Genomic DNA, 27,366 nt, shown 5'->3' with positions numbered 1-27,366 from the left:
CACAATTTTAGATACTTCCAGTCTTGATTCTGATTGTAATATTGATTACATATAAAATAGTCATTATTTTAGGCAATTCCTGAACTCTAACCTTTTAATTTATAGTCATCGGCTCCACATATCCTGCAGTCCTCTCTTACCAAGGAGAAAACAACAATTTCAGGTTCAATAGGAGCATACTGAATTATTAATAATGGTTGCTGCTTACTATGGGAATAGGGCCAATCCAAGAGACTCTCAGCCACTTCTTGTGTTTGTGACTTTTCTATTTGCTATTGTATAGAAGACTTTGGACTTATTGATCTGGAAGACTTCTTGGCTTAAAGAAGAGATGTGACAGAAATATAGATTACCAAAGTGAAAAGTGAAGAATAACCCATGTAAACAGAAGTGACTTCTGAACCTAGTTAATAAAATCACATCCTTGATTAAGAAAAGAAGCTTTGAAGGTACGAATGGTATGTAGTTTCTTTTTCTGTTTAGTTCAGTTTATCTATATGGTATGTCAAGTATTCTTTTGACAGGTGGGAAAAGGAAGTAGAAACATATATTCAATAACTTTTACAAAGCCATACAGAGAATGGTCAAGACAAAAATCAAAACTGAAAACTTGCTTCCAGGCTAATCCTATACTTGTATCATTAGAGCAGTAGAATAGAAAGAAGTCTGGACATGTAACAGCCCTCCTCTAAGGCTTTGGTTTACTGCTGACGCAAGAAATAGTCTCCAAAGACCTTGGGAGTTGTATTTATTCCTATGTGAGAAGAAAGAAAGCCAAAGTGAACCAGTTTTGGAGGATGGGTTTTCTCTTCAGAGGAGTTTTTAAAAATCTCATTGGGGAATAGGAATAAAAATCAGAAAGAGAACAGGAGAAGAGACAAGGAAGAGGGGGAAGTGAAACAATAGCACTAGTCTTTATTGCCAGTAACATATATATTTTTTCCTTTTTTTGATCTGATTTTTTCTTATGTAGCATGATAAATGTGGAAATAAGGATAGAAGAATTGCACATATTTAACATATATTGGATTACTTGCTGTCTATGAGAGGGGAGTGGGGAGAAAGAATGAAGTGAGAAAATTTGGAACGCAAGGTTTTGCAAGGGTGAATGTTAAAAACTCTTTGCATGTATTTTGAAAATTAAAAGCTATTATTTAAAAGTATAAACCTAATAAAAAAAAACTGGTGATCCTTAGCTCCTCCTTAAGTCACCTAACTTTAGATAGGTCCAATAGCACCTGTTTCTAACTTTGTCCTTTTATTGTATTACAGTTGCATCTGATTCATCTAATCTTATTTCTAACAAATATCTGTAGATGACTGTCTCTTAGCATTTGCCCATATTTCTCTGTTTAAGGAATGAGGACAATGAACAACTCTAGGAACTGTACAGGGAAAAGTGAACTATCCGAGGGTAGGGCTGAGATCCCAACCCCACTCTTTTAGTTTTCCCTCTCTAAGTGGGGGTACCATTAGAAGTCACTCAGACATTACACTTCCAAGGAATGAATTACTAAAGATGAGGAGCCACTTTAAATATAGGGCTCAATCTGGATTTGAACATCAGCTGGATGATTACAGACAAGGAGTTTCATCTCTCTCAGATTCAGTTTCCTTATCTATAATTTATCATACTAACAGTAGGGCATTACAAAGAAAGTATTGTGTAAACCCAAAAAAGTTAGCAAAGAAAAACAATTTGCTATTATTATCTATATTAAGAATATTGTACTTGGCTTACATTTTTCCTTTCTAAGGGGCATCTGCTAATTTTTTTTTAATTTTGAAAGAGAAATTATATGATTTTTCCTAAAAATTTCCTGAGAAATTAACTCAGAGCTTAGGAAAATTATTCTTGGGATATCATTTGCTTTTCTTCAAAAATTGATAGGGAGCAGGAAAAGAATTGAAGTTTGAATACAAATCAAAGGATACTCTTTTAAACTTCATTTTTCTTGGGTTTTTATTTTGGTTTCTTTTCTTTTACAAAGCGACTAATATAGAATTATGTTTTCTATGAGTACACATGTATAACCTATGTCAAATTATTTCTCTTCTTGTGGGCAGGGGAGGGAGCATGAGAAAGGATAGAGAGAATTTGGAACTCAATTTTAAAAATGAATGTTGAAAATTTGATTTAAATGTAATTGGGGGAAGATAAAATACTTAATTAAAAACATTAATAAGGAGAAAAAGGTTCTCTACTAGCAAAACTCATATATTGGCTCACTAAGAAAAAAAGCTCTGGACTTGACTCAAATGACCCCATTGACACTAATTCTATGACTTTGAGCTTTCCAAGTCTTAGAGATCTCACCTGAAAATGAAAATAGTTGTGTCCCCGAGTTCAAATGAAACAATGGGGATGCATTTTTAGATATTAGTTGAACCAAATAACCATAGATAAGGCCCCTTTCAACTCTGAAATTCTGTAATTTTTTTTTACTTGAACCATCCCTAAGTCTTGAATTTTGAATCAAAATGCTTTATGTTAACTCAATTTCTCCAGCCTTCTCCATGATCACATTGCCAATATGAATCACTTTCACTTTTTCTTCTTCTCTGTATTTTTTGAAGTTTTTATTCCCTCACATATAAAGCCCTGAATTACATCCCTCTAGACAACAACTGATAAAGGATTTCAGTGAAATCACCACAAAATGCTTCATGAGCACTATTATGAAAAATAAAAAAGAGTGAAGACATAATAACAATATTAGCCCTGCCTCTTTACTTACATACTCACTTACTTAGTAGAGTTCCTTTTGGGGAAATGAAAGCAAGCACACAAACTGAATGCAATTTCATTTAGCCTACTCATTTTGGACACCATGTCCGACCTGGTCCACCTGTTGATTGTGAAGTTTACAAACTCAAATGAATTGTTTTGCAATTAAGTAAATCCAAGCAGCATTGAAGAAGTCAATATACTGTCTCTTTGCCATATGGTTCAGAAGAAATACTGAGAATAATTCAGTTCATTAAATCAAACTAGGTTTCTGCTCTGTTTAAGCCGTCAGAAGGATAATTCTTCACTATAGTGTTTTCCAAAGGACACATTGCCACAGGGGATACATTTCAAGCTTCACTTGCTCATTCAGATTTCCCACTTGAAAAGGGCTTAGAATTCTAATCCTTAATATAAAGAACTATGATCATATAGCTCAGAGTGAAAGAGAGAAAGGTAAATGGCAATACATTTTATTAGATTGCCTACAAGATTTTGTTCATGTTCTGTAAAGGCTGCCCTTGGAAAAGGGTCTGTAGATAGCATTTTGTCTTTAATGTTTACCATAAACTCCCATTGGCCAAACTGTCTTCCTGAGTTGAAAGTACCTATTTTACGTTTCTAGTGCACTCATCATCCATACTGTAGAATCATTGCAATTTGATTTTCATAAATAAAAAAAAAACTTTAAAAATTGGGAAGAGAAAATAAGAAGGTATTGAGGAAGAATGGGGAGGCAAAGTAGAATCCAAAGGTATACTGTAATCTAGAGTAGATTGAATGGATGATTTCCAGAGTAGGCAAAATGAAAACCATAAATAATAATCTGAAGCAAATCCTACTAATTAAATTCACATATAAAAAGAGATGAGAGTTCTTATCTAAAAACTAAGAACTAAGAATAAGAGTATTCTAAGAGTTCTTAATCTAATAATACATTTTTATTGATTGATTGATTTGACCATTATTATCTCTTCCCTAAAAATAAATTCCAGTTATTCTTAAAGAAAACTATATTAATCACAAGATGAGATGAGTAACATCATATATATCCTCTGAAATCCAAGATGAACTATTACATGGGCCATATATAAATAAGTTATTATGCAATCACAGAAATGCATTAGTTCAAATTAAAATGGAAGAAAACATCAGCACTGGAAAAATCTGTACAGTATGTTCTTTTCATATTCTCCATCAAGTGACTCACTATAAAGATAAGCATAGAAGATGGAAACTAGATCTAATGTTCAAAGACAAATAAAAAAGTATGGTAAAGAATATATAAGAATAGCATTGATACTCAGAACCAACAGTCTGGTGATGAAAGCTAAGGGCCTCCGATACTCTATGTAGAACTGCTGTAGCAGCTGTGTGGAAGGACATGGGCAGACATAGATGGATAATGATTAGATTGCCATAGATGAAATGAAATGACACTGCTGAATTCAAGAATTCACTAACTGATATACTGATTACCTGAAAAGGAAAGTGACCAAGATTTAGTAGAGAACTAGAGATTATATCCTGCTGTGATTGGTTAAAGGACCTAATGATGTTTGACCAAGGAAGCAAAAAAGTAAAAGCTAAAAGAGAGGGAGGAGATAGCTCCCAGTATTTGAAGGGATATTATGTGAAGGGGATGTAAACACTGGTCAGCAAACTTAGAACAAAGAAAGCATTTTAAAGGGCAGATTTTGACTTAATATAAGGAAAAGGCTTCTAACAATAATACAAATCCTAAAGTAGAATAGCATGATATATGAGGCATGAAGTGCAACTGTCTGAATTTAAATAAATCTTCAACAGATCAGTCAGTCAATAAACATTTAGTAAGCATTTGATTGTGCCAGGAACTATGCTAAGAATTAGGGATACAAAAAAAAAGGCAAAAAGCCATTAATGCCCATTCTCAAGGAGCTCAAAAAGGCAGAATGTTGTTTCTTGGGTCAAAATGATTTTATAATTTCACTGGATATTTTTTGCAGAAAAAAATAAATTGATTTAACATAGTTTTTTTTTTTAATTTTACCTTAATAAAGTTAAGAAAGTAAAAACAGTAATCCAAAAGTTTATGAGGATTATAAATTTAAGTGATTTTTACCTTGTTTTTAAACATGTCCACAAAAACAAGTATGTATATTATCCAAATATTTTTTTAAATACTATTTCAAAAGTTAGGAATAAATTTCCTTGTTAGCTAAGTTAGCTTGTACAGAGGTGAAACTGGTTTAAGGTAAATAGAGCTTTATCTCAGAATGATAAGAGATAATACATCTCATTGTACAATCATCAGCCAAAGCACACTCATAGAGGACTTTTTCCAGTAATCCCCTATGAGGACAAAGACTAGACTGACCCCTTTCCTAGAACTCATGACTCCACTTTCTGCTGAACTAATGCCATTCCTCACCTGAAAGTGATTTCACTTTTAGTGAAAAAAAAATTCCCAATTAAGGATCCACTTTTGTATGAGCTCTTAAATTTCTTTCCTAGTTGCATAATGCAACACAGTGCAGAGGAAAGAGCCCAGGATTTAGAATAAGAGGACACAGGTTTGAATTCTAGTTATGATACTTTTATATGAAATATCATATTTGACCAACTCAATTAACATTTCTGTACCCCAATTTCCTAATCTGTATAATGAAGGGATTGGGCAAGATGACTCTAGCATCTCATCTCCTTAGCTCTAGATTCATCATTTTAGTAAATATCTACACCAAAAATCATGTTTAGGGAATTGTTTTTTAAGATTATTCGGTTGTTATTTTCATTAGAAAAGCTTAAAGAAAAAATATTGATCTGAACAAAAACAAGATCATTTAATTGATTAGATTTGTGAAACTATAATATTTGGGCAGCACAATCAGCTTTCAGTCCACATTGAATAATGCACTGGCATCCTTTCACAGTACTGAAAAATAATAAAATTGAAATACCTGTGAAGTTTGAGAGTCACAGTTCCATAAACAGTAGCAAAGCCCAGAAGTCGAACCCATCTTAAGAGGATGCAGCGAAATGTGCTTGGCTCAAAATATAAAATGATAACCTATGGGATAAAGAGAGAAAGAAACAGACCTTCAAGATCAATTTGTGATGGAAGAAAAAGGCTGATGGTCTGGACACAGGAATCAATTAGCCACGATGTAATGTATTAGATGAAATTCAACAACTGAAATCAATAGTACTTCAAGATCAAATATTACATGCAGTTATCAAGATAATCTCTTTCCAGTATCATTTTAATCATTCATTCCCTTATTCAAAAAGTTATGGTGACTCCATATTGTCTATAAATTTATATCTAAAGCCTCTCTATTTTTGAGATACAATGGGAGAGAAAGACAGAGACAGCATAATGTGCCTATCACTGTACTAGGTTCTATAATTTAATCCTCACAGATTTATTACTTTATCACTCTCTACCAAACACCAATATAGCATGACATCTATAACTTGGTAATGGATCTTTGAGATATGACTACATTAACCCCTTTAAGGTTGGCTTATATTTACTCAAACAACAGACTTATAGTTTATTTATCAAACCCTTACTAGGTACTATAAGAGATACAAATTAAGTTGAAGGTATGATTTCAGTCTAACTGGGAAGATAAACTACATGTTATTATCTAGGAAAAACTTATAAGAGAACATAAAAGTTGTTGACTAACTAAAGTATACTGTGTATAATATTACAAAATGTCCCCAATGTCCCCATAATAGTTGAAGGATTACAGAGTTAGGAAACTCAAGGGAACTATCCTAGGAATAATCTCTATCTATCTCTATAGCCATAGATGTAGATATAGATGTCATTTTTATCTATAGTTATCTCTCTGGTGTATATGCATACATATACATATATATATGTGTGTATATACACACACACACATACATATATGTTTCTACTTATGTCTATACCTATCTGTATTTACTTATATCAATACCTACATATTGTATCTTTATGTTACTGGCAGGATAGAAAATAAGAGTATCAGCCTTAAAGTCAAAAAGACCTAAGTTCAAGCCTTGCCTCTGAGGACTAATTGTGTGACCATAGAAAAGCCATTTAACCATTTAGTATCCCAAGCAATTCTGTGATATCATAAACTGCAGAGGAGTTACTGATCTGAATCACTGCATTTAGATTCCATACCATATTTTTTTAAAAAGCTAAAAAGACAAATTTTCCTTTACTTAAAAAATGTTGGTAGTGCATTAGCAGAGAACACATTTGAAAGAAAGAGAAATTCCTTCCTTTCACATCTTATTTCTTGGTATGTTTCTACCATTATTCACATACAAGTCCTTTTTTATTATATTTTTACAAAACTTATTTTAACATCTACAGATTTCTCTCATTTTAGGAGAGGTGTCTTGTGACAGTTCATAACTCAAGCCTCAATGCCCATTAGTATGGGACTTCTTCCATTGGTGGAGATCAATATCCCATGCCCATGGGAAGGGTTGGGTATACAGGAAGGGAAGAGAGATCCCTTCAGATTCTTTGGTTTCTTCATCTTCTTCAGGTTCTTCTGGCTTCCAGATATGAGAGAAAATAAACCTTTGGGAAGAAGCCAACATGAGAAGAACTAAAAATCTTCATTATGCTCCTTTCCCCTGTTTACTACATTAAAGACATGAGAGAATTTCCTCTTTGGGTGAGAGCTGAGACTTCCTTGGTTCAATTGATATCTCTTGTTCCCCATGATAGAGCTCTTTCACTCTATTGTCTAGAGTTTATATGTACTTATATATGTGTGTAAATATATATACATGTATATAAAATTATATATACACACACATATACACAAATATACAGACATATTCTCATGCATGCTTTATTTTTATTATTGACTAATATATTAATAGATATGAGTAAAATATTGGATATTAATATTCAATTAATTATTTTCATTATATTGAATTAATATTCAAAATGTGTATCTACTGAGACACAGCTATTTGATGGGAAGTCAAGTTTTGAATATAAAGTGCTCCCTTTTCCCATTAATAAACAGTAATTAGGAGTTTAGATTGAAACTTAAGAATTATATTCCCTAGATGAATAATACTTAATGGAACAAAGAGATATAATTCTATACTATTACCCTCTCTTTAGTGCAACGTGGCCAGTCTCTCTGATCTCAACCTCCAACTTCCTTCCCTAGGAGGAATTGAAGTCTCCCTAGGAGAAAGGAGACCTTCATAGTGGTTGTACTTGCATTTGCATGGCATATATATGTGGTATCTCATGTTATATATGGGGTGGGGAGTCTTGTTACAGAAACAAATTTTTTAAAAAGATAAAACTAACAATCTCATCCAAAATATAACCTTTCACATCTCTAGGACCCCTCACCTCTCTACTTTTAATCACTTTATGATAAACAGAAATTATTTCTCTTTCCCTACCCCTCATTCCTGTTCAGATGCTTATAATGTTTAGCAATTACTTCTCAATAAGGGTCATTTTCCCTATGCAACTCATCTTCCTCACCACTCAGTGAAGTTTGTTCCCCTCTCTGTTGTTTGTGATATTTGGAATGTCTCCTGCTAGCTAGCTCTCTCCTAGTATTTATTTATTCATTGCTTTAGTAATTGGTTTGAGAATTGCCTTCCCTAGGAAGCCTTCTATGATTAAACCCAAACTGACCTGGGTCTACTTAGTTTTCCCTCTGGCTATTTACATACAATTTGAAAATAGAACCCTCCCTATAGTTTTATGTTGCTTTGCAAGTATTCCCTGGATATTTCATGTATAGTGAGTACATCATGTCTCCCAACTAAACTGAGAGCTCTTTGAATTCAAGAAGTACATAAATATTGTAATCACTAATAGAAATTCCTTATTTAAATGTTGAACAAAAGCTCCTCATTATTTTGATAGTAGTGCTTTGCAAGTGGCCAAGAATTGAGTCCTCAACAGAGTGATTTAAAAGTTTGCATAGCAGAAAATATACTCTCTCTACTAAAGGACTGACTTATTTTTGAACTTTTTTTTTAATATCATGACTATGTACTAATGTAAAGATAAAAAGCAATAGAATTGGGGAAAAATTTTTGCTGAGTCATTTTTCAGTCATGCCCAGCTCTTTGTGACACCATTTGGGGTTTCTTGGCAAAGATACTGAAGTGGTCTGCCATTTCTGTCTCCAGTGGATTAAGGCAAACAAAGGTTAAATGATTTACCCAGTATCACACAGCTAGTAAGTGTCTGAGGCCAGAATACTAGTGTTGTCATTCCCCAAATGGAAAATAAGTTCCTAGAGAACAAGATTGAGCTGTGAATTACTCTTCTCTGTAATCCTTCTAATGCCTTACATAGTGATATGGCTCTATAAGTATTTCTTAAGAAATTTAGTTAAGTCAATAAAGGCAAAGCTATGTGCATAAATAACTTGGATTTCAAGGTCATCCTAAGAGGATCATTCCATGAGGAATCATCTTATATAGGTTTACTACTGTTTTGAGGGCACAGCAGTAGTTTCAGGAGAAAGAAAAAAAAATTTCTCTTTTAGACTCATTTACATTGGATGATAGTGTTAGGACAATTCTGTGAAACTTTGGAAAAAATTAAAGGAGTGGCAGGGAGGAATTGAGCAAAAAAGTGCAGAAAAGGAAAAAGATCAATAAGTAAGAAGAGAAGGGAAGGAATGAATAGGAAGAGAAATGATATGAAAAGTGACTAGGAGAAGATAGAAGAAAATAGCTAGAAATCTGGAAAAGGGATTAAGGAAATCTCTATTTTGATTGATTTTATAAGCTTTCATCCTTTCACTGAGAGAACTATCTAATGTATGTGTATTTACATATATACACACAGAGGACTGGAATATATACATATATCTTTATCCCTATATCTTTATTTGCTCTTTCAAAACTAAATAATAAAAACAGAGAAATATTATAACCCGGGAGATTTAGAATACACATGTAATTATTCAGGGTTCCTAAGGAGGTTCCCAACTGTGGAAGAAAAATAAAGGTACACAAGATAGAGTAGAAGAAATTCTGGAAGTGTGGAAAGGGAGAGAAAGAGAGACAAAGAGAAACAGAGACAAGCAGAGAAAGTAAAGGGGAGAGAGGGAAATAGAGAGAGAGAGAGAGAGAGAGAGAGAGAGAGAGAGAGAGAGAGAGAGAGAGAGAGAGAGAGAGGAGAGAGTGACAGAGACAGAAATTCAGAATAAGAGAGTGGGTAAAAGGAAGAGAGACAAAGACAAATACTCAAATCCTAGAAAAAGAATGAATTGCCTAATGTTGATAACACTACAGCCATGAATTTTTTCCTTAAAAGAGCTGAAGAATCATCTACTAGGAACTTGATATATTTCTAGGTTCTGGGCCATTATCCCTGAGAGTGAGATTTCAATGTTAAAGACTAATTTGCCTAAGTGTCTGTATAGAATTTTAAGGTAACAATAAAACACACACAAACACACATATATTATGTGAGCATATGTATGTATGCATATGTAATATATGTATATACACACACGCACACACACACATATATATGTATATATATATATATATATACATATATATATATATATATATGCACACAGATACATACATAAATATGAGCAAATCGGTGTTAATGTTAATAGTAGTAATGCTGGAAAACAAATTTCTGACAATTTTTTGGCATGGATAAAATTAAATCCCCTCACACGCTTGCTTTAAATTTTAGTTTTTTTCCCCAAAATAAGTCTGAACTGACTTCTCACCCAGTTATAACAATGTACTGTTTGTAGTTGGCTTCTGAATTCTACTTTAATACTGAGTACAATCATTGGGGAAAGGAGAAAACCCAGAAGCAAAGGACCATTAGGCTTTATAATGACAGTAAAATAAGGAAACTCTAAATAGACAAATATGTTGTTCCAGTACAGATACAAGCCTAGAGACATGAAATTAAGTGGTATTATCACTGTTCATTGGCAAGATAGGAAAATGATTCGAGTGCTTCCAGATGAGGGATGCCTGGAAAGAAAAAGTGTCCAAGGGCTCAGTACATCCCCAGGTTATTTTGTTTGTGTTCTTTTTCAAACAACTGTGAAGTTTTTTCCATTTAGTTCTGCTATTTTAAGGAGCCAGGCAGGGAGTTTATGGAATGGAGCCTGCCAACCATCTCTACTTTTTCAATAATTCCTGAGGTGATGTGTCTCTGTCTAATGAAATTGGTTGTGAATTCAGCCACTTTCACATTGTTGAAGTGAAATGAAAGAGTCATTCATTCCATGCTCCTGGTTTTCTGTCGGAAGGTCATTTTATTTATTTTAAGGCATGCTGAGCAAAAGAAGTTGGCCTACAGTAAGCTGGGGGCATCTAAGAACTCCTCTTGTGAAACAGCATTTGTTGGATGGATTCTTATCGAATAGGGCTTTGAAAGCCTTCTAGTTCTGTAGGATCTGAGGCTCTTGGGATGGTATAGCTAGAACTGGAAGCAACCTCAGAGGTAATATAGTACAATTTACAAATGATGAAATAAAAGCTCTGAGAATTTAAGTTATTTGTTCAAGGTCACACAAGTAGGTAGTAATCTCCTTGTGGGCAGAAATTGTATTTTTTCCCCTTTCTTTGTGTCCCTAGTGTTTAGCACAAAATCTGGTACATAGTAGGTATTAAATAAATATTTACTGATGATGACTGACTGTAGCTTGAACTGGCTTATGGGGGACATCCCAGGAAGTTGCAAATTCTAGGAATTTCTCTAGAAATCTCTAGGAATATTCTAGGAATGTTCTCCCAGAAATTCTTGAGGACTCCAGAGACATAACAACTAAATATTTGGATGCATTGGAGATAATGGATTCTTCTGGCTGCCTTTGGTCACACAGGTATTCAGACCTCAAGGACAACATAAGGGGCCTAGTAAGAAAAAATCCCTTATGGGCTGCTGAACTGGATTTAATGACTCATTGGACCTTTCTGAGAAGTGCCATCTTCTAGTTCCCTCTCCTTGTTTTGACTCTTTCATGTGGAAAGTAGTATGCTCGGTTTCTATACTTCCCATTAGCCAGATATGAAGATGAATTGTTCTTTTTCCTCCTATTTCACTGTAGGTCCATTTGGAATAGATTCAATGAAACAAGCTCATTTATGCCTGTGACTGCATTTCCACTTTGTATTCTTGTTCTCAGGTCAATGACCCGATAATCAACATCAATCTGGATGTCTTGAGATTTTGTATGACACTATTAGTTCAAGAAGTTCAAATATCCTGAAACCATTTAGGAAACTGACTGGCATCAAAGGGACTTTCCTCATCAGAGAAGATAACAATTAGTAATAAGAACATTGGCCTGAGTCTTGACCATTTTTACCAGAAGTCATGTTTAATAAGTACAGGACCAAGGGGAAGTATAAAATATAGAATCAGCTGTCCTGAAAATTGGTTTGTACTCTAGAGAGTTTTAAGTATTGATGTCCCAGTTTAATTAGTTATATATATATATATATATATATATATATATATATATATATATGTCCTTGTAATTTACTTATAAGTTATACTTACATATATAATCTATTCCAAATGGACCTACAGTGAAATAGGAATGTTCTCCCAGAAAATTTTTCTCTAGGACTTCAGTGTGGAAGACTTAATGAACTAAAATATGGAAGGAAAAAGGAGCCTATCCCCATCTTATTATAGACCAGAAACCCCCTGATCTCAACAGAATCAGGGACTGTATAACTGGACTCTAAAAGAGTAGAAATGGCTACTCTACCCCAACCCCTGTGGAATCAGCCCTGCTTCCTTAGAGCTAGGAAAGCATTTGAAGCAAGATCTGAATCTAGGCTCTTTGACTCCATTTCCTATGCTCTTTTTAACCATAGCATCTTTAGAGAATAATAATAATGATAATGATAATATTTATATAGCACTTAATATATGTTGGTCACTATACTAAACACTTTACAATTATTCTCATTTTATCTCTATAACAACCCTGAAAGGTAAGTGCCATTATTATCTTCATTTTATAGAGGAGGAAACTAAAGCAAGCTAAAGTTGTGTTTTTCCCAGAATCACATAGCTAGTGAGTATCTGAAGTCAGATTTTCCTGACTCTAGATGCAGCACTCTATTGTGCTACCTAGCTGTCCCCCATCTACAAAGGGAGCTAGAAGACATAGTTCTTTGAGAGGCTAAGAAAAAACATAGACTGTGACAAGCAATTTAAAAGGAATAAAAAGGACAAGCTTTTAGCTTTGCTATTTAAAAAAAAGTGTCAACATATGTTACCTCCTTTCCAAATTTGTGGATCACCTGGAAATGTTATCTTCAAATGACAAGAGTACTTTTAAGATTAAGGGGCTGTATAGAAAGGGAATCCTTTCAAATGTGTGGTATATGCATTTTAAGTTGCATGGATGGAAAAACGTAAAACCAGAAATAAAAAAATAAAAAAAATAGGTTTTAGTCTCAAGCTATTGTATGATCTTAGATAAATCATTTAACATCTTTGAGACTCAATTTACTATTTCTACAATGAAAAAGGTTGCATCAATTGACCTCTCAGATTGTTTCAAGGACTAAACTTCTACAAATCTCTTTTCTGACTGGAATTATTGTACCATCCATTAAAATAAGGGAAATGAACTGGTCAACACCAAGCATATTCAGCGTCTTGGTAGCAGAAGCAGAGTTAATACTATCTTTGGGGTAGAAAAAGTAGAGATTCTCTTTTTGAAGCTGAGATAAATTATATATAAATTATAAGTTATCTCACTCCCCAAAGCTAAGGGAAATAGGAAATAGAAAGAATTCTACAATATACTATATCCTTGCTATCACCTACACAACTGTATGCCATTGTCCTAACTCTCTCAATACATTTTTCAATCTATCTCATAACTGTCCTCCAATTCACATCCCTTCTCCTTATCATTGAGGATATATAAATATGTATTTTCATGACCATCGTAACTAAGGAAAATGAAAATCAAAGAACTCTAGATATACAGGAAAGAAAAAAATGACAAAAACAAACAAGCAAAAAACCTCCATGGCACAGATTAATTAAAATCTCCAATGGTCAGATAATTACTCAAGATTCTAGCAGAAATTACCATGGTTATTTTTCTATAAAGATACTCCTGTCCATCATCTAACAATAATGAAACATTAATTAAAAGGTGAGTAGGTACAAATCACTTAACTAGTTACATATGATCCTAAGTTGATCATTGAATCATTTATTAGATGCCATTATTGTAGATTAAGAACTGGAAGGGATTTCAGTCATTTAAGTCTAAACTTCTCATTCTACAGATCAGGAAATGAAGGTCTAGAAAAATTAAAGTTCTTTTTTTAATTATAGTTTTTTTTTATTTACAAGAATAGGCATGGGTAATTTTTCAGCATTGACAATTGCAAAACCTTTGGTTCCATTTTCCCCACTCCTTCCCCTCACCCTCTCTCCCAGATGGCAGGTAGATCAATATATGTTAAGTATGTTAAAGTATAAGTTAAATACAATATATGTATACATAACCATACAGTTATTTTGCTGCACAAGAAGAATCGGACTTTGAAATAATATACAATTGACCTGTGAAGGAAATCAAAAATGCAGGCAAGCAAAAATAGAGGGACTGGGAATTCTATATAGTGGTTCACACTCATTTCCCAGAGTTCTTTCGCTGGGTGTAGCTGGTTTTATTCATTATTGAACAAATGGAACTGATTTGGTTCATTTCATTGTTTAAGAAGGCCACGTCCATCAGAACTGATCATCATATAGTTGAAGTTGTTGTTGAAGTATAATCTCCTGGTCCTGCTCATTTCACTCAGTATCAATTCATGTAAGTCTCTCCAGGCCTTTCTGAAATCATCCTGTTTACAGAACAATAATATTCCATAATATTCATATACCACAATTTATTTGTCCAACCTCCAATTGATGGGCATCCACTCAGTTTCCAGTATCTGGCCACTACAAAGAGGGCCGCCACAAACATTCTTGCACATACAGGTCCCTTTCCTTTCTTTAAGATCTCTTTGGGATATAAGCCCAGTAGTAACACTGCTGGGTCAAAGGGGTATGCACAGTTTGATAACTTTTTGAGCATAGTTCCAAATTGCTCTCCGGAATGGCTGGATGTATTCACAATTCCACCAACAATGTATCAGTGTCCCAGTTTTACCACATCCCCTCCAACATTCTGCATTATCTTTCCCTGTCATTCTAGCCTATCTGACAGATGTGTAGTGGTATCTCAGAGTTGTCTCGATTTGCATTTCTCTTATCAATAATGATTTGGAGCAGAAAGATTAAAGTTCTTGCAAAGGTTTCCAAATCCAGTTATCCATTTTTTATCACCCATTCTCTCCTCAAGACTTTGAAATCTTAGCACTATACCCTAACTACTTTTCTTAACATTGAGGTCATCAATGTCCTCTGGATTCCCAAATCAATAGAAGATCCTTAGGGAAATTCACAAATCAGCTAGTTTAATATCCTTTATTTTATGTATTAAAAAGAAACTAAATGGCTTGTCCAGGATTGTATGTGTAAGAAACACAAAGCCAAATTCCAAACCCCAGACTTTGAACTCCAAGGCCAGAGTTACTGTACAATCTCATGTTTAAAACTCTGGGGATGTCTTTGTTACTTCTTTTTCCTTCACCTCTCAATTCTTATCAATTAGTAACTCCTGGCAACTTCACCATTGTTACATCTCTCACATCCATCCCCTATTAGAAAGATTGTGGGATTTGGAATCAAAGAAAAGCTACATTTGAGTCACAGATTGGTTACTTTCTAGTTGTTATCCTTAAAGCAGTTAATTCCTGACTCTCTATGGATCTCAACTATCTTCAACTACAAAATGTGACTAGAAATACTCAAAACGCCTACAGATAAAACTTTTGTGAAGTAAAGACTATAAGACTTTAAGCATGCTAAGTAATTGGGTGCTATTTCAAGGCTTTATTGCCTTGCATTTGAATTATTGTAATGGTTTCCTAATAGTTTTTCCCTCTCCTTTATAGTCTTGGAAACCAGTTGGCAAAATGGAGAGAAAGTGCTGGACATGGAGTCAAAAAGACCTGAATTCAAATCATGTTTTAAACACTTACCAGCTATTTAACATTGAACAAGTCACAACCTCTCCTAACTTCAGTTTCTTCAACGGTAAAAAGAGTTTGTTGAAAAAAATCTAATGAGATAATATGTGTAAACTTTAAAAAAATATATAAATGTTAACTATTATCTCTTCTCCAAGACATCTCTTAGGTCACCACTGCTTAAAGCTAGCTATGTCATTCCTCTCCTAAAAAAAGAAAACTTTTGTGATTCCACAGTGCCTTTGGAGAAAAATGCAAATTTCTTTGCCTGACTTTTTTATAGTCTGGGATTATCCCTATTTTTCCAGTATTATCATATATGATGTTGCTCCAAGTAGTGTAGATTATACTCCACTCAAATTCTCCTCTCTCAGAAAGTGCCGTTCTATCAGGCTTCTTTGATCTTTTCTGCCTTCCCTCGGTGGCTTGACCTCTTGGATTCTTATTCTTTATTTAAAGCTCAACTCTAATACCATTTCTCTTTCTGAAAGTTTTTTTTTTTTTTTTTAATCATGATATTGACCTTTTCTTGGGCTTTACTCAATACACTGTCTCACAGATCTGAAATATCCTAAGGAAACATTATATATTGCCCACTTATGATAGGACCATAAGTTCCCTGGGAGACTAAAACTCCCATGAGGAGTTCTTTTATTCAGTGAATTTTTGTACCTCTCTTCATTATGCCAATTCTGTTGTTTAAAGTGCTATTTTCTTCACTTTTTTGTGCCTCTTTTACAAAGCTGTTAATTTTCATAGGTTTCTTACATCACCTCATTTCTTTTCTCAATTTTTCCTCTACCACTCTGATCTCATTCTTTAACTCTTTCAAGAATACTTCTTGGACTTGGGTCTAATTAGCCTTTTTCTTTGAACCTTCCCCAGTAATAGTGGTTGTTGTTATTGTTGGGTTTTGTTTGTTTGTTTTGGGGTTTTTTTTTTGTCTTCTGAATTTGTCTTGGTCTTCCATGAATCCATAGTAGCTTTTTGGTGATCAAAACTCTTTGTTGTTGTTTGTTCATGTCTGCAGTTTATTTCTTGACTTAGAATTTATGCTAAATTTGGGCTCTGCTCTCATTGAAGTAGGGAGAAATTGTGCCCAAGTTCAGGCTTTTTCATGTTCCTGCTTTCAGAGCTGGTTCTGGGGGTCAGCAAGTTTTGGGTGCTTCCAAGAGGATGTTATAGGTAGATAGGGCAGTCACTGCTCTACTGGTCTCTGGTTTTACCCAGAAAAGGCCATTGGTCCCTTATAAGCACTAAAACTCTATTTTATTTTTTTTGAATTGTGACCAGGCCTGACCCTATGTGACTCATCCACAGACCTCCTTTCTGTCTTGAAACTGCAACCCAGAATTGCATATGAGCAATGGAATTGCCAATTGGTTCCACTTAACACTCAGTGTTAGCAAAGGGTCCCCTGTAATCTTTTTCAACCCCCTTATTGTCTCTGGATTGAGAATTCCCAAACTGGTGTTGTGGCTGCTGTGGCTGTCACTGTGTATGTGGATTCTGGACAGGCTTCTATTTTGGTTTCCCAAGCTTCTGCTGACCTAAATTTTCTTAGAGCAGAAAAATGTCTTATCCTAACCTTTTGTTGGCTCTGCTGCTCCAACATTCAATTTGAGGAATTATTTTAAATTTGTTTGGAGATGAATATTGCTTTCTAAATCTGCCATTTTAGGATCTGTTAATTTCTGGGGTTAAGATTTAAAGAGAAGGACAATGTGAAACTGAATTAGGAACAAGTAAATACATGAAAGGTAAATGAATCTAGAGAGCTTCTGCCCTTTTAACAGAATATGCCTTATGAAATGGTTCATAAATCAGGGCTTATTATACATAAGTTATGTCTGACTATTTACAAAGAGATAAATGGTTCATAAATTGTAATATTTTTTTTAAATTACTTCATGGAACAAGAAGAGTAATATGATATAAGAAGGGGGGGCTAGGAATGACTAATAAAGAAGTATCTTTTTTTTCTCCTTTTAAGTTAATGTATTTATGTTTAAATTTTGATAAAGAACAGGAAAGAGAAAGCTTGTGGCAGAATTTTAGGTAAATCGATCTCCTTTTAAAATTGTGGGCAGGGTTGGAGTAGGCCAGAGGATACTTAGCTCTGTTCAATGGCCTGTGGGTTACTTTGATTTGTTTAGAGGGGGCTGAGTACACAAAAGAAGCATCTTAGAAACTCTAGAAATGCCTGACATCCTAAAAATATGTCCAGTTTGTTCAGCATCAGTGGTCCAACCCAGTCTGCAGAAAGAACCGTCAGCAAGTTTAAACTTGAAAAAAAAAAAATAGCCTAGGATTGAAAAGAGTTCACAAAGCAAAAAGCTAATACAAAATGGGGCAATGCAGTGGCATATTAAGTAGAATATAAGGCTTGGAATTAAAAGAACCTTAGTTTGAATCCTACCTCAGATACTTATTAGCTTTGTGACTCTGGGAAATCACTTAATCTCAGGCTCAATTTCCTGATCTGTAAAATGGGGATAATAATAGCATCTCTCTCACTGGGAGGATAGGATGAGATAATACATGTAAATTGCTTTACAAATCTTAAGAGGCTATGCAAATGTTAGCTATTATTATCATCATTATCATTAGTATTGCCAAAGAGAGAAGGATTGAAGACAAGGGAAACTTACAAGGAGAAAGCCTAAGAGTGAAAAAAAATAATGCAAATATACATTAGTACTTAGGAATAAATATATATATTAAACAAACTATTTCATGGACTCCAACTTAACCCTTAGACTACAGGAACAATTGATGAATTATTATTAGTTTTCTTTGAGGAATAATGGGGAAAGGAGGAAAAATAAAAGTAATAGCATACATTCAATGTAGGGGAATCAAGATTTATAAGAGGAAAGAAAAAACAAAATTCATGCTTCAGTACTGGTATAGAAATAGAAAACAGACCTAGAAACATCGTCTTGCCAACACACACTTATGATAGCTTTATCATAGCAAACCAGAGGAAGACTCATTAATAGCAGCCAGAAATGCCTGTAGTATTTAAGAAATATGATGAAAAAGTGGAAAAGATGCAGATATCCACTGAGAGGGAATTAAGCATTTCATAAAATGCTAGCTTTCTGTCCAAATCAGCTGATACCTCTATGCATCCCTATGGTGTGTTCCTCCTGTGTAAGAGTGACTCAAGGGCTCATTTTCTCAGGGCATAATCTTCTCATGTTTTCTTTGGAAAATAATATCCCCCATTATAAGGGATAGTGATTTTTACTCCTACTTTAATCACATTACTTTATTTGATTTTATTTTGAATTTATGGAATAAAGCAAGCATTTTCATAACATAGTATAATGAAAAGATGGTTGTACATGAAACTTCAAGTCTGCCATGCATGGCTTGCTATTACTTTCATATTTACAAAATGCTATTATATGAATTTCCCCTACCCTCTCTCTGCCTTAGAAATTAGACACAAATACATGAGTCCATGAATTCTTTAAAAAATAATTTGTTTCCATGCTCTTGAATAGGGTGAGCAAATATAATAAAGATGACAATACTACCTAAACTAATCTATTTATTTAGTGCTATACCAATCAGACTCCCAAAAAACATTTTAATGACCTGGAAAAAAGAACAACAAAGTTCATATGGAAAAACAAAAGGTCAAGAATTTCAAGGGAATTAATGAAAAAAAAATCAAATGAAGGTGGCCTAGCTGTACCAGATCTAAAATTATATTATAAAGCAGTGGTTATCAAAACCATTTGGTATTGTCTAAGAAATAGACTAGTTGATCAATGGAATAGGTTAGGTCCAAAGGACAAAATAATCAATAACTCTAATAAGCTAGTGTTTGACAAATCCAAGGACCCCAGCCTTTGGGATAAGAACTCAATGTTTGACAAAAATTGTTGGGGAAAAATATGGCAGACCCACATTTAACCAGGACAAAAGGTCAGGTCAAAATGGGTTCATGACCTAGGAATAAAGAATGAGATTATAAATAAATTATAGGAACATAGGATAGTTTACCTCTCAGAGCTGTGGAAGATGAATGAATTTATGTCCAAAGAAGAACTAGAGATCATTATTGATCACAAAATAGAAAGCTTTGATTATATCAAATTGAAAAGTTTTTGTACAAATAAAATGAATGCAGATAAGATTAGAAGAGAAACAATAAACTGGGAAAACATAGGTTCAGATAAAGGTCTCATTTCCAAAATATATAGAGAATTGACTCTAATATATAAGAAATCAAACCGTTTTCCAATAGATAAATGGTCAAAGGATATGAACAGACAATTCTCAGATGAAGAAATTTAAACTATTTCTAGTCATATGAAAAGATGCTCCAAGTCATTATTAATCAGAGAAATGCAAATTAAGACAACTCTGAGATACCACTACACACCTGTCAGATTGGCTAGAATGACAGAGAAAGATAATACAGAATGTTGGAGGAGATGTGGGAAAACTGGGACACTGATACATTGTTGGTGGAATTGTGAATACATCCAGCCATTCTGGAGAGCAATTAGGAACTATGCCCAAAGAGTTACCAAACCTTTTACCCTTTGACCCAGCAGTGTTGCTACTTGGCATGTATCTCAAAGAGATCTTAAAGAAGGGAAAGGGACCTGAATGTACAAGAATGCTTGTGGCAGCCCTCTTTGTGGTGGCCAGAAACTGGAAATTATGTGGATGCCCATCAATTGGAGAATGGCTGAATAAATTGTGGTATATGAATATTATGGAATATTATTGTTCTGTAAGAAATGACCAACAGGATGATTCAGAAAGGCCTGGAGAGACATACATGAACTGATGCTGAGTGAAATGAGCAGGACCAGGAGATCATTAAACACTTCAACAACAATTCTGTATGAGGATCAATTCTGATGGATGTAGCCCTCTTCAACAATGAGATGAACCAAATCAGCTCCAATAGAGCAGTAATGAATTGAAACCAGCTACAGCCAGCAAAAGAACTCTGGGAGATGATTATGAACCACTACATAGAATTCCCAATCCCTCTAATTTTGTCCACTTGCATTTTGGATTTCCTTCACAGGTTAATTGTACACTATTTCAAAGTCTGATTCTTTTTGTACAGCAAAACAATTGTTTGGACATGTAGACATATATTGTATTTAATTTATACTTTAACATATTTAACATGTATTGGTCAACCTGCCTTCCGGGGGGGGGGGGAGGAGAGGAAAAATTAGAACAAAAGGTTTGGCAATTGTCAATGTTGTAAAATACCCATGCATATATCTGGTAAATAAAAACTATTAAAATTTGTTTTCTATATATTTTATTTTATATATTTAAAATATTATCCTGAAGAAAGATTAATGGGCCAAATACCATGGTAGACCGCCAAAGAGATCCAAGCAAAACACAAAAACGATAAAGAATTCTTGTTATATATGAAGGCCAAACATGAACATTAATGAAAGTTTAGTTTCTATATCCATTCCACTAGAGCAAGAATTAGAAAGATGAACATTATTTATTCTCTAAGGTAGGACAATAAAGATTTACTGCCCCAAACTCCATTTTCCTTTACCAATTTTACTTCTCATTACTTGATTTGAGAATAAGCTTTAAGTGACTTTCCCAGATGTTTTAAAAATTCTTCCTCTCAGTGGCAAATCACCATAACAAACATGGAATTCTTATCATTAGAAAAGCTGCTTTGCTAGCCTGACTCAGCCTCTGAGTCACTGCCTCACCCCACTTTGATGGGGTACTTTTCTGTACTCAACTTCAAATAAAAGATATGAAAATAAATATCTAAGTTTAACTGTAGGTTGCCACATAGGCTCTGCAGAGTTTCTTTGTTACCGGTCAATAGCAAGAAGCTTTTCTCAATATACTATTTTTTTCAACCTCCCACTACTTATCCTTCTACTTCACATTCCCTTGTTTAACACAAAATAACTGTTGAGGAGGAGGAAAAGCAATGTCACTTTACATGAATAAATCACCTTTCAATGTGCTTGTCTTATCCCTGACATTCATATACAGTTTTTGGCATTTTGGGGAATTATCCTTATTCAGAGGCCATTGAGACATTTGATTCAACTGCCTTAGTGCTATGTGGAAGAGAAGGGGGGAAAAACTGGTTGAGATCAAGATATCCATGGTAAATTTATACTGATCTCTTAAAAACACATTTTCATGAGGGATATATTACTTCAAAATTCAAAATTCAACCTTCCACACGTGTATCTTGCAAAATACATCATTATATGCAAAAACCCCTGAATAAACTCCAGGAGTATGGTTCTATCACTAATTAGACAATCTTGGACAGTTCATTAATCTCTTTAGATCTTGGTTTATTCCTCTGTAAAATTAATCATTATGCTTTAAGTATAGGTTCTCAACATATTTTAGTACTCTGGTCCTCTCTAGCAATCAAGTAAAGCCCATAGATTCCTTTACAAAATAATGTTTCCTAATTTATAAAATATAAAATATTATGTTATATATGTGTATGTGTATACAACATTACAAAAGAAACAAATTGTATTGAAATATAGTTATAAAACTATATATTAAAGCAAATTAGTTTCATGGACCCTAACCTAGCCTTTAAACTAGAAGAACAATTAGGATTAATCAACTATTGTTAGTTGTCTTTGAGGAATTATGGGGAAATAAAAAGCTTAAGGGAATTGAAATGGAGTAAAATTATCTCCATTTTCAAAAGTGAAAAGAAACTATGTTCTGGAAACTGGCTAATGACCTTGCCTTTGATTCCTAGGAAATTTCTGGAACATCTTCTCAAAAGGTGGTTTATGAATAATTAGAACAGAAAGTTTAATCACTATAAATTAGCATGGTTTCATAAAGACTAAGTCATTCCAGGATAGTCTGACTTTTTGAATAAAGTAAATAGACAAGTAGACATAAAATAGCTGGATTTCAACAAAACATATGTCAAAGTATTTTGTGATACCCATGTAGAAAGATCAAGAGATAAGGAATAAAATGATAGATAATTAATACATTTAGAACTGAACTCTCTTTTCTCCCTAAAGTATATATTAACATCAACTTAAAAGAAATATGTTTTGTGGGAAACCATAGGATTTTGCCCTTAACCATGTTCTGCTTGTGCTTTTATCAATGTGTTGGATGAATAGAGAGCATATTTTCCAAATGGGCTGAATAGTGAGATAAGAATAGAGCTTAACATGTCATAAGTTGCTATTTTTCCAAATATTGGATCTTCCTTCTTTTTAGGTAGCTTAAAAATTAATCCTTCATCAAACCCAGATATGATTTCCATTGTTGATGGTCTCTACCTATACTTGGTGTAGTTTAGCTCTTCTTGTTATTACTGCTTCATTTATAATTATTTTTATTTTCTCATGTAGCACATGGGGAACTGTAATGTTAAGGTATAAAATGTGATATTGTTGCTGTCTCTAAGTAAGAGTTTGACACATCTATTTCATTTTCAGCTATAGTCCACATTCTACTTCACATTTATATGTTCTCTAGATGTTAAGACAATTGGATCTCTTCCTTTAAATTGATTTGTCATTCATAGTATCTTACTATCATATGAGGCAACACTGCATATAGTTTTTTTTTCCCATCCTCATCCATAATATTTTATAACTAAATCTATATTCTAAATAGTGCTTCTCTTGACTATCACATCTTTCCACTTGACAAACTTTATAAATTTTTTGTTGTTTTATTCATTGTAGCTGACTTATATAAGTTAAATTTCCTTAGGAAATAATTCTAGTCTATGTCTATATCTGTTCTTTTAACTATTTCTCAGTGTTAGGTATCATGATTTTTTTTAATCTCAATGCTTTATATACTACATTCTAAATTTTTTTATTTGGTGTTGATTTTTATCTTTGCTCTAAGAATCTGATGATTTAACATAGACAATTGATTCAGAAATCAATTAACCTTCTTGTTTGTTAAGGTATGATGGATTTCATTTTCTACAATAGCTTTAGGTGTATTTCATCTTTTCTAGCTCTGTTTTCAGGAAAAATATTTATGATACAGAGGATATTTGGCTGTAATGTATTCTATATGCATTTAGCTTTTCTCATTTCACCCAAGATCTTTGTCCAGGAGACAATGAATAGATATACTGACAGAGAAAAATAACCGTATCAGTCTTGTCTTTTTCACCATTCATGATACAAAAGCAAAAAGGAATTCTTTCATAAATGAAAAGATGGCTTTCTAGTTTTCCTTGGAGAAGCAAATAAAATGATTTGATGGAAATAATTTTATTGTATATCCAAAGGAAGCCAGAAATATCATTTCATGATATACAATTCAGTACTCAAGATAATTATTTCTAAAATTAAGCTACCATGAAGACATTTTTAAAAGGAAACAATTTGAGTTCCAAATTTCCAAATTCTTAGCCTTCATCCTTTGATGTCCATTATACATGTGAAGTTATGTAAAATTTATTTCTATTTAGTAATATTGCAAAAGAAAACAAAGAATCCAAGAAAAATAATTTTAAAGTTAGTATTTATAATGTTTGCCTGGTTCTGTTCATTTTACTTTTCATGAGATCATAAAAATTCTTTCCATGTTTTTTGAAACCATGCTACTCATCATTTCTTATAACATAATAATATTATGTCACAATTACATGCCATAATTTATTCATCTATTTCCCATCTAATGGATATCCCCTTGATTTTCAGTTCTTTGACACTATGAAAAGAATTGCTATAAATATTTTGTACAAATAAGCCTTTTCTGTTTGGAGCAGCCCTTTTGTAGTGGCCAGAAACTGGAAACTAAGTGGATGCCCATCAGTTGGAGAATGGCTGAATAAGTTATGGTTTATGAATGCTATGGGATATTATTATTCTGGAAGAAATGATCAGCATGATGATTTCAGAGGGACCTGGAGAAACTTACATACTGATGCTGAGTGAAGTGAGTAGAACCAGGAAAACATTGTACACAGCAATAACAAGATAAGATGATGACCCACGCTGATGGATGTGGTTCTTTCCAACAATGTGATGATTCAGGCCACTTCCAATTATGAAAAGAGCCATCTACACCCAGAAAGAGGATTGTGGGAACTGATGTGGATCACAACATAGCATTTTTACTCTTTTTGTTGTTGCTTGCTTAAATTTTATTTTTGTTCTCATGTTTTTCTGGCTTGATTTGATTTTTCTTGTGCAGCAAAATAATTGTATAAATATGTATGCATATATTGGTTTTAATATTCATTTCTATCATGTTTAACATACATTGTACTACTTGCCATTGAGAGGAAGAGGTGGGGAGAGGGGGGAATTGAAACACAAGGTTTTGCAAGGGCTAATATAGAATAATTATCCATACATATATTCTGAAAAATAAAAAAAAAGCTTCAATAAAAAAAAAGAAAAAAAAGAAGATGGTATGATCATATTGTATTTGCAACATTCATTTTAGGAGTAAACAGTCCTAAAAATAAAAACAAACAAACAAAAAAAAAACTAAGTAGGCCTTGATTTTTGGAAAATATAGACCAAGTAATGGGATTGCTGTATTAGAAGGTATGCACAATTTTGTAACTCTTTGGATAGTTCTAAATTGTTCTTCAGAGTAGTTTGATTAGTTCACAACAACACCAACAGTATATTAGTGTCCCAATTTTCTTTTATATATATATATATTTTTAGCTGAGGCATTTGGGGTTAAATGACTTGCCCAGGGTCACACAACTAGGAAATGCTGTCTGCACCCAGATTTGAATTCAAGTCCTCCTGACTTCAGGGCTGGTGCTCTATTCATTGCACCACCTAGATGCCCATATGTCCCAATTTTCATGAAGGCAATTATTGATTACATGCCCATATGTTACAGAGAATAATGAAGATAAAGAAGATCTTTAAAAAAAAAAACTTCATACAACCCTCCAATTTAAAAAAAAAATGTTGTTTTTTTTTTGTTTGTTTGTTTTTTAATTCTTAGTGATGTCCAGGTAGTAGAGGTAAGGATGACAAAAAAGGCTTAGGCAAATCTAACTTAATCAAGAATGATAGCAAATGCTGGTAAAAACCAGTGTGAATTTAGTGTCATACTGTGCTTTTCATGAAGAATGCAGAATAGACACAGGCTGGGTATTGGTGTTTCTCTTGTTTCCAAGGAAATGTTATGCTAAAGGGATGACATTTGAACTCTCATGTAGGCTCCCTATCTGAGCTCATCATTGTCTAGAACAATATGAAATATGCCAAATTGACTTGTGAGTGGGAATTTTGCCATTGTAGCAGATGGTTACTTCTATATGTTTATTACATACACCCTTGAAGGCTATAACATTCCCACATATATTTCCTCTAAACTAGTTAGGTACAATAAAACTGAGCTCCATTGAGGCAGAAGAAGCACATACTAAAATCTATATTTACTCTTATAAGATGTCATTGTAAAATCATGAGACTAATTTTCTTATGTGGCATGAAATCAGGTGCTACAGAAAATTTCAAAAGAACAGTAAAAACAATGCATTGAGTAATACACATTTCAAGCCAACAGTTATTTAAATGTATATTTGTTTTTGTTGATTTTTAGTCACATTACTTTTAAAATGGCTATTTGGGGAATTTTAACATTGATGTATTTAATATAACTGAAAAAAAATTTTACCTTACTCTTTGTTTGACATCTATAATCAGGGAGCTAAATTCTTGGCAAAAATGAAAAAAAAAACACATAAGAATATATTATAGATATAAGATACATGCATATTTATTTATCTATGTATGCATAAATGCACATATACTCATTGAAACAAAAGCTGCCAAGGTAGTGAGGTATTGGAAATAGCTCCTAGAAGGGTTTGATTCTGTTGGTGTCTCTATCTCCCCACCACCCACTTTTCAATTCCTTAGTCAGGTTTTTGACTCCACCACTCTACTGAAAATGTTTTCTCCTATGTTTAGAAGAATTGCACATGTTTAACCTATATTGGACTGCTTGCTGTCTAGGGGAAGAGGGGAGAGAGGAAGTGAGGAAGAAAAATTAGGAACACAAAGTTTTGCAAAAGTAAATGTCAAAAACTATCCTTGCACATTTTTGGAAAAATAAAAAGTTACTATTAAACAAAGAAAAGGATTTCTCCAGGTTTGCCAGGTATAGCTTAAATACTTAATACCATGGACATTTCTCAGTCTTCATTCTCCATGACTTCTTTGAAGATTTTGATATCATTAATCATCTATGCTCACTGGATCCTCTCCTTCCTTCTATAATGCTGTTCTCTCTGGGTTGTCTTTTTACTTATCTGCTCCCTGTTTTTAATTCTTCTTTGCTTATTTGTTATTCATCACATACTCCTTATGTGTGGGTGTCCCTCAAGGCTTGTTCTGATATCCTTTCTAGTTCTCTAATGTTAACATCCTCTCTAATGATAATTTTATGGATTTAAAATAATATTTGTATACAAAATGCAAATCTATCTATATACATATATATGTATATATAAAGACAGACAGAGGCAGAAAAAGAGGAGGGGGTAGGGAATAGAGACAGAGGCAGAGACAGAAGAAAGA

General features: G+C 33.6%; 1 protein-coding gene across 1 annotated transcript in view; it reads right to left on the bottom strand.

The window, feature by feature from the left end:
• GPR158 (G protein-coupled receptor 158) overlaps nucleotides 1-27,366 on the bottom strand; it is a 386,759-nt gene that overhangs the window by 57,593 nt on the left and 301,800 nt on the right. Inside the window, exon 6 of the mRNA XM_074266961.1 lies at nucleotides 5,671-5,780. Coding sequence (XP_074123062.1) covers nucleotides 5,671-5,780 — 110 coding nt within the window. The remainder of the gene's footprint in view (nucleotides 1-5,670; nucleotides 5,781-27,366) is intronic.

Source organism: Sminthopsis crassicaudata, chromosome 5, assembly GCF_048593235.1.
Source record: "Sminthopsis crassicaudata isolate SCR6 chromosome 5, ASM4859323v1, whole genome shotgun sequence".
NCBI classification, from domain to species: domain Eukaryota; kingdom Metazoa; phylum Chordata; class Mammalia; order Dasyuromorphia; family Dasyuridae; genus Sminthopsis; species Sminthopsis crassicaudata.
Note: the sequence above shows the minus strand (reverse complement) of the source record. Positions and strands in the feature narration are given on the sequence as shown.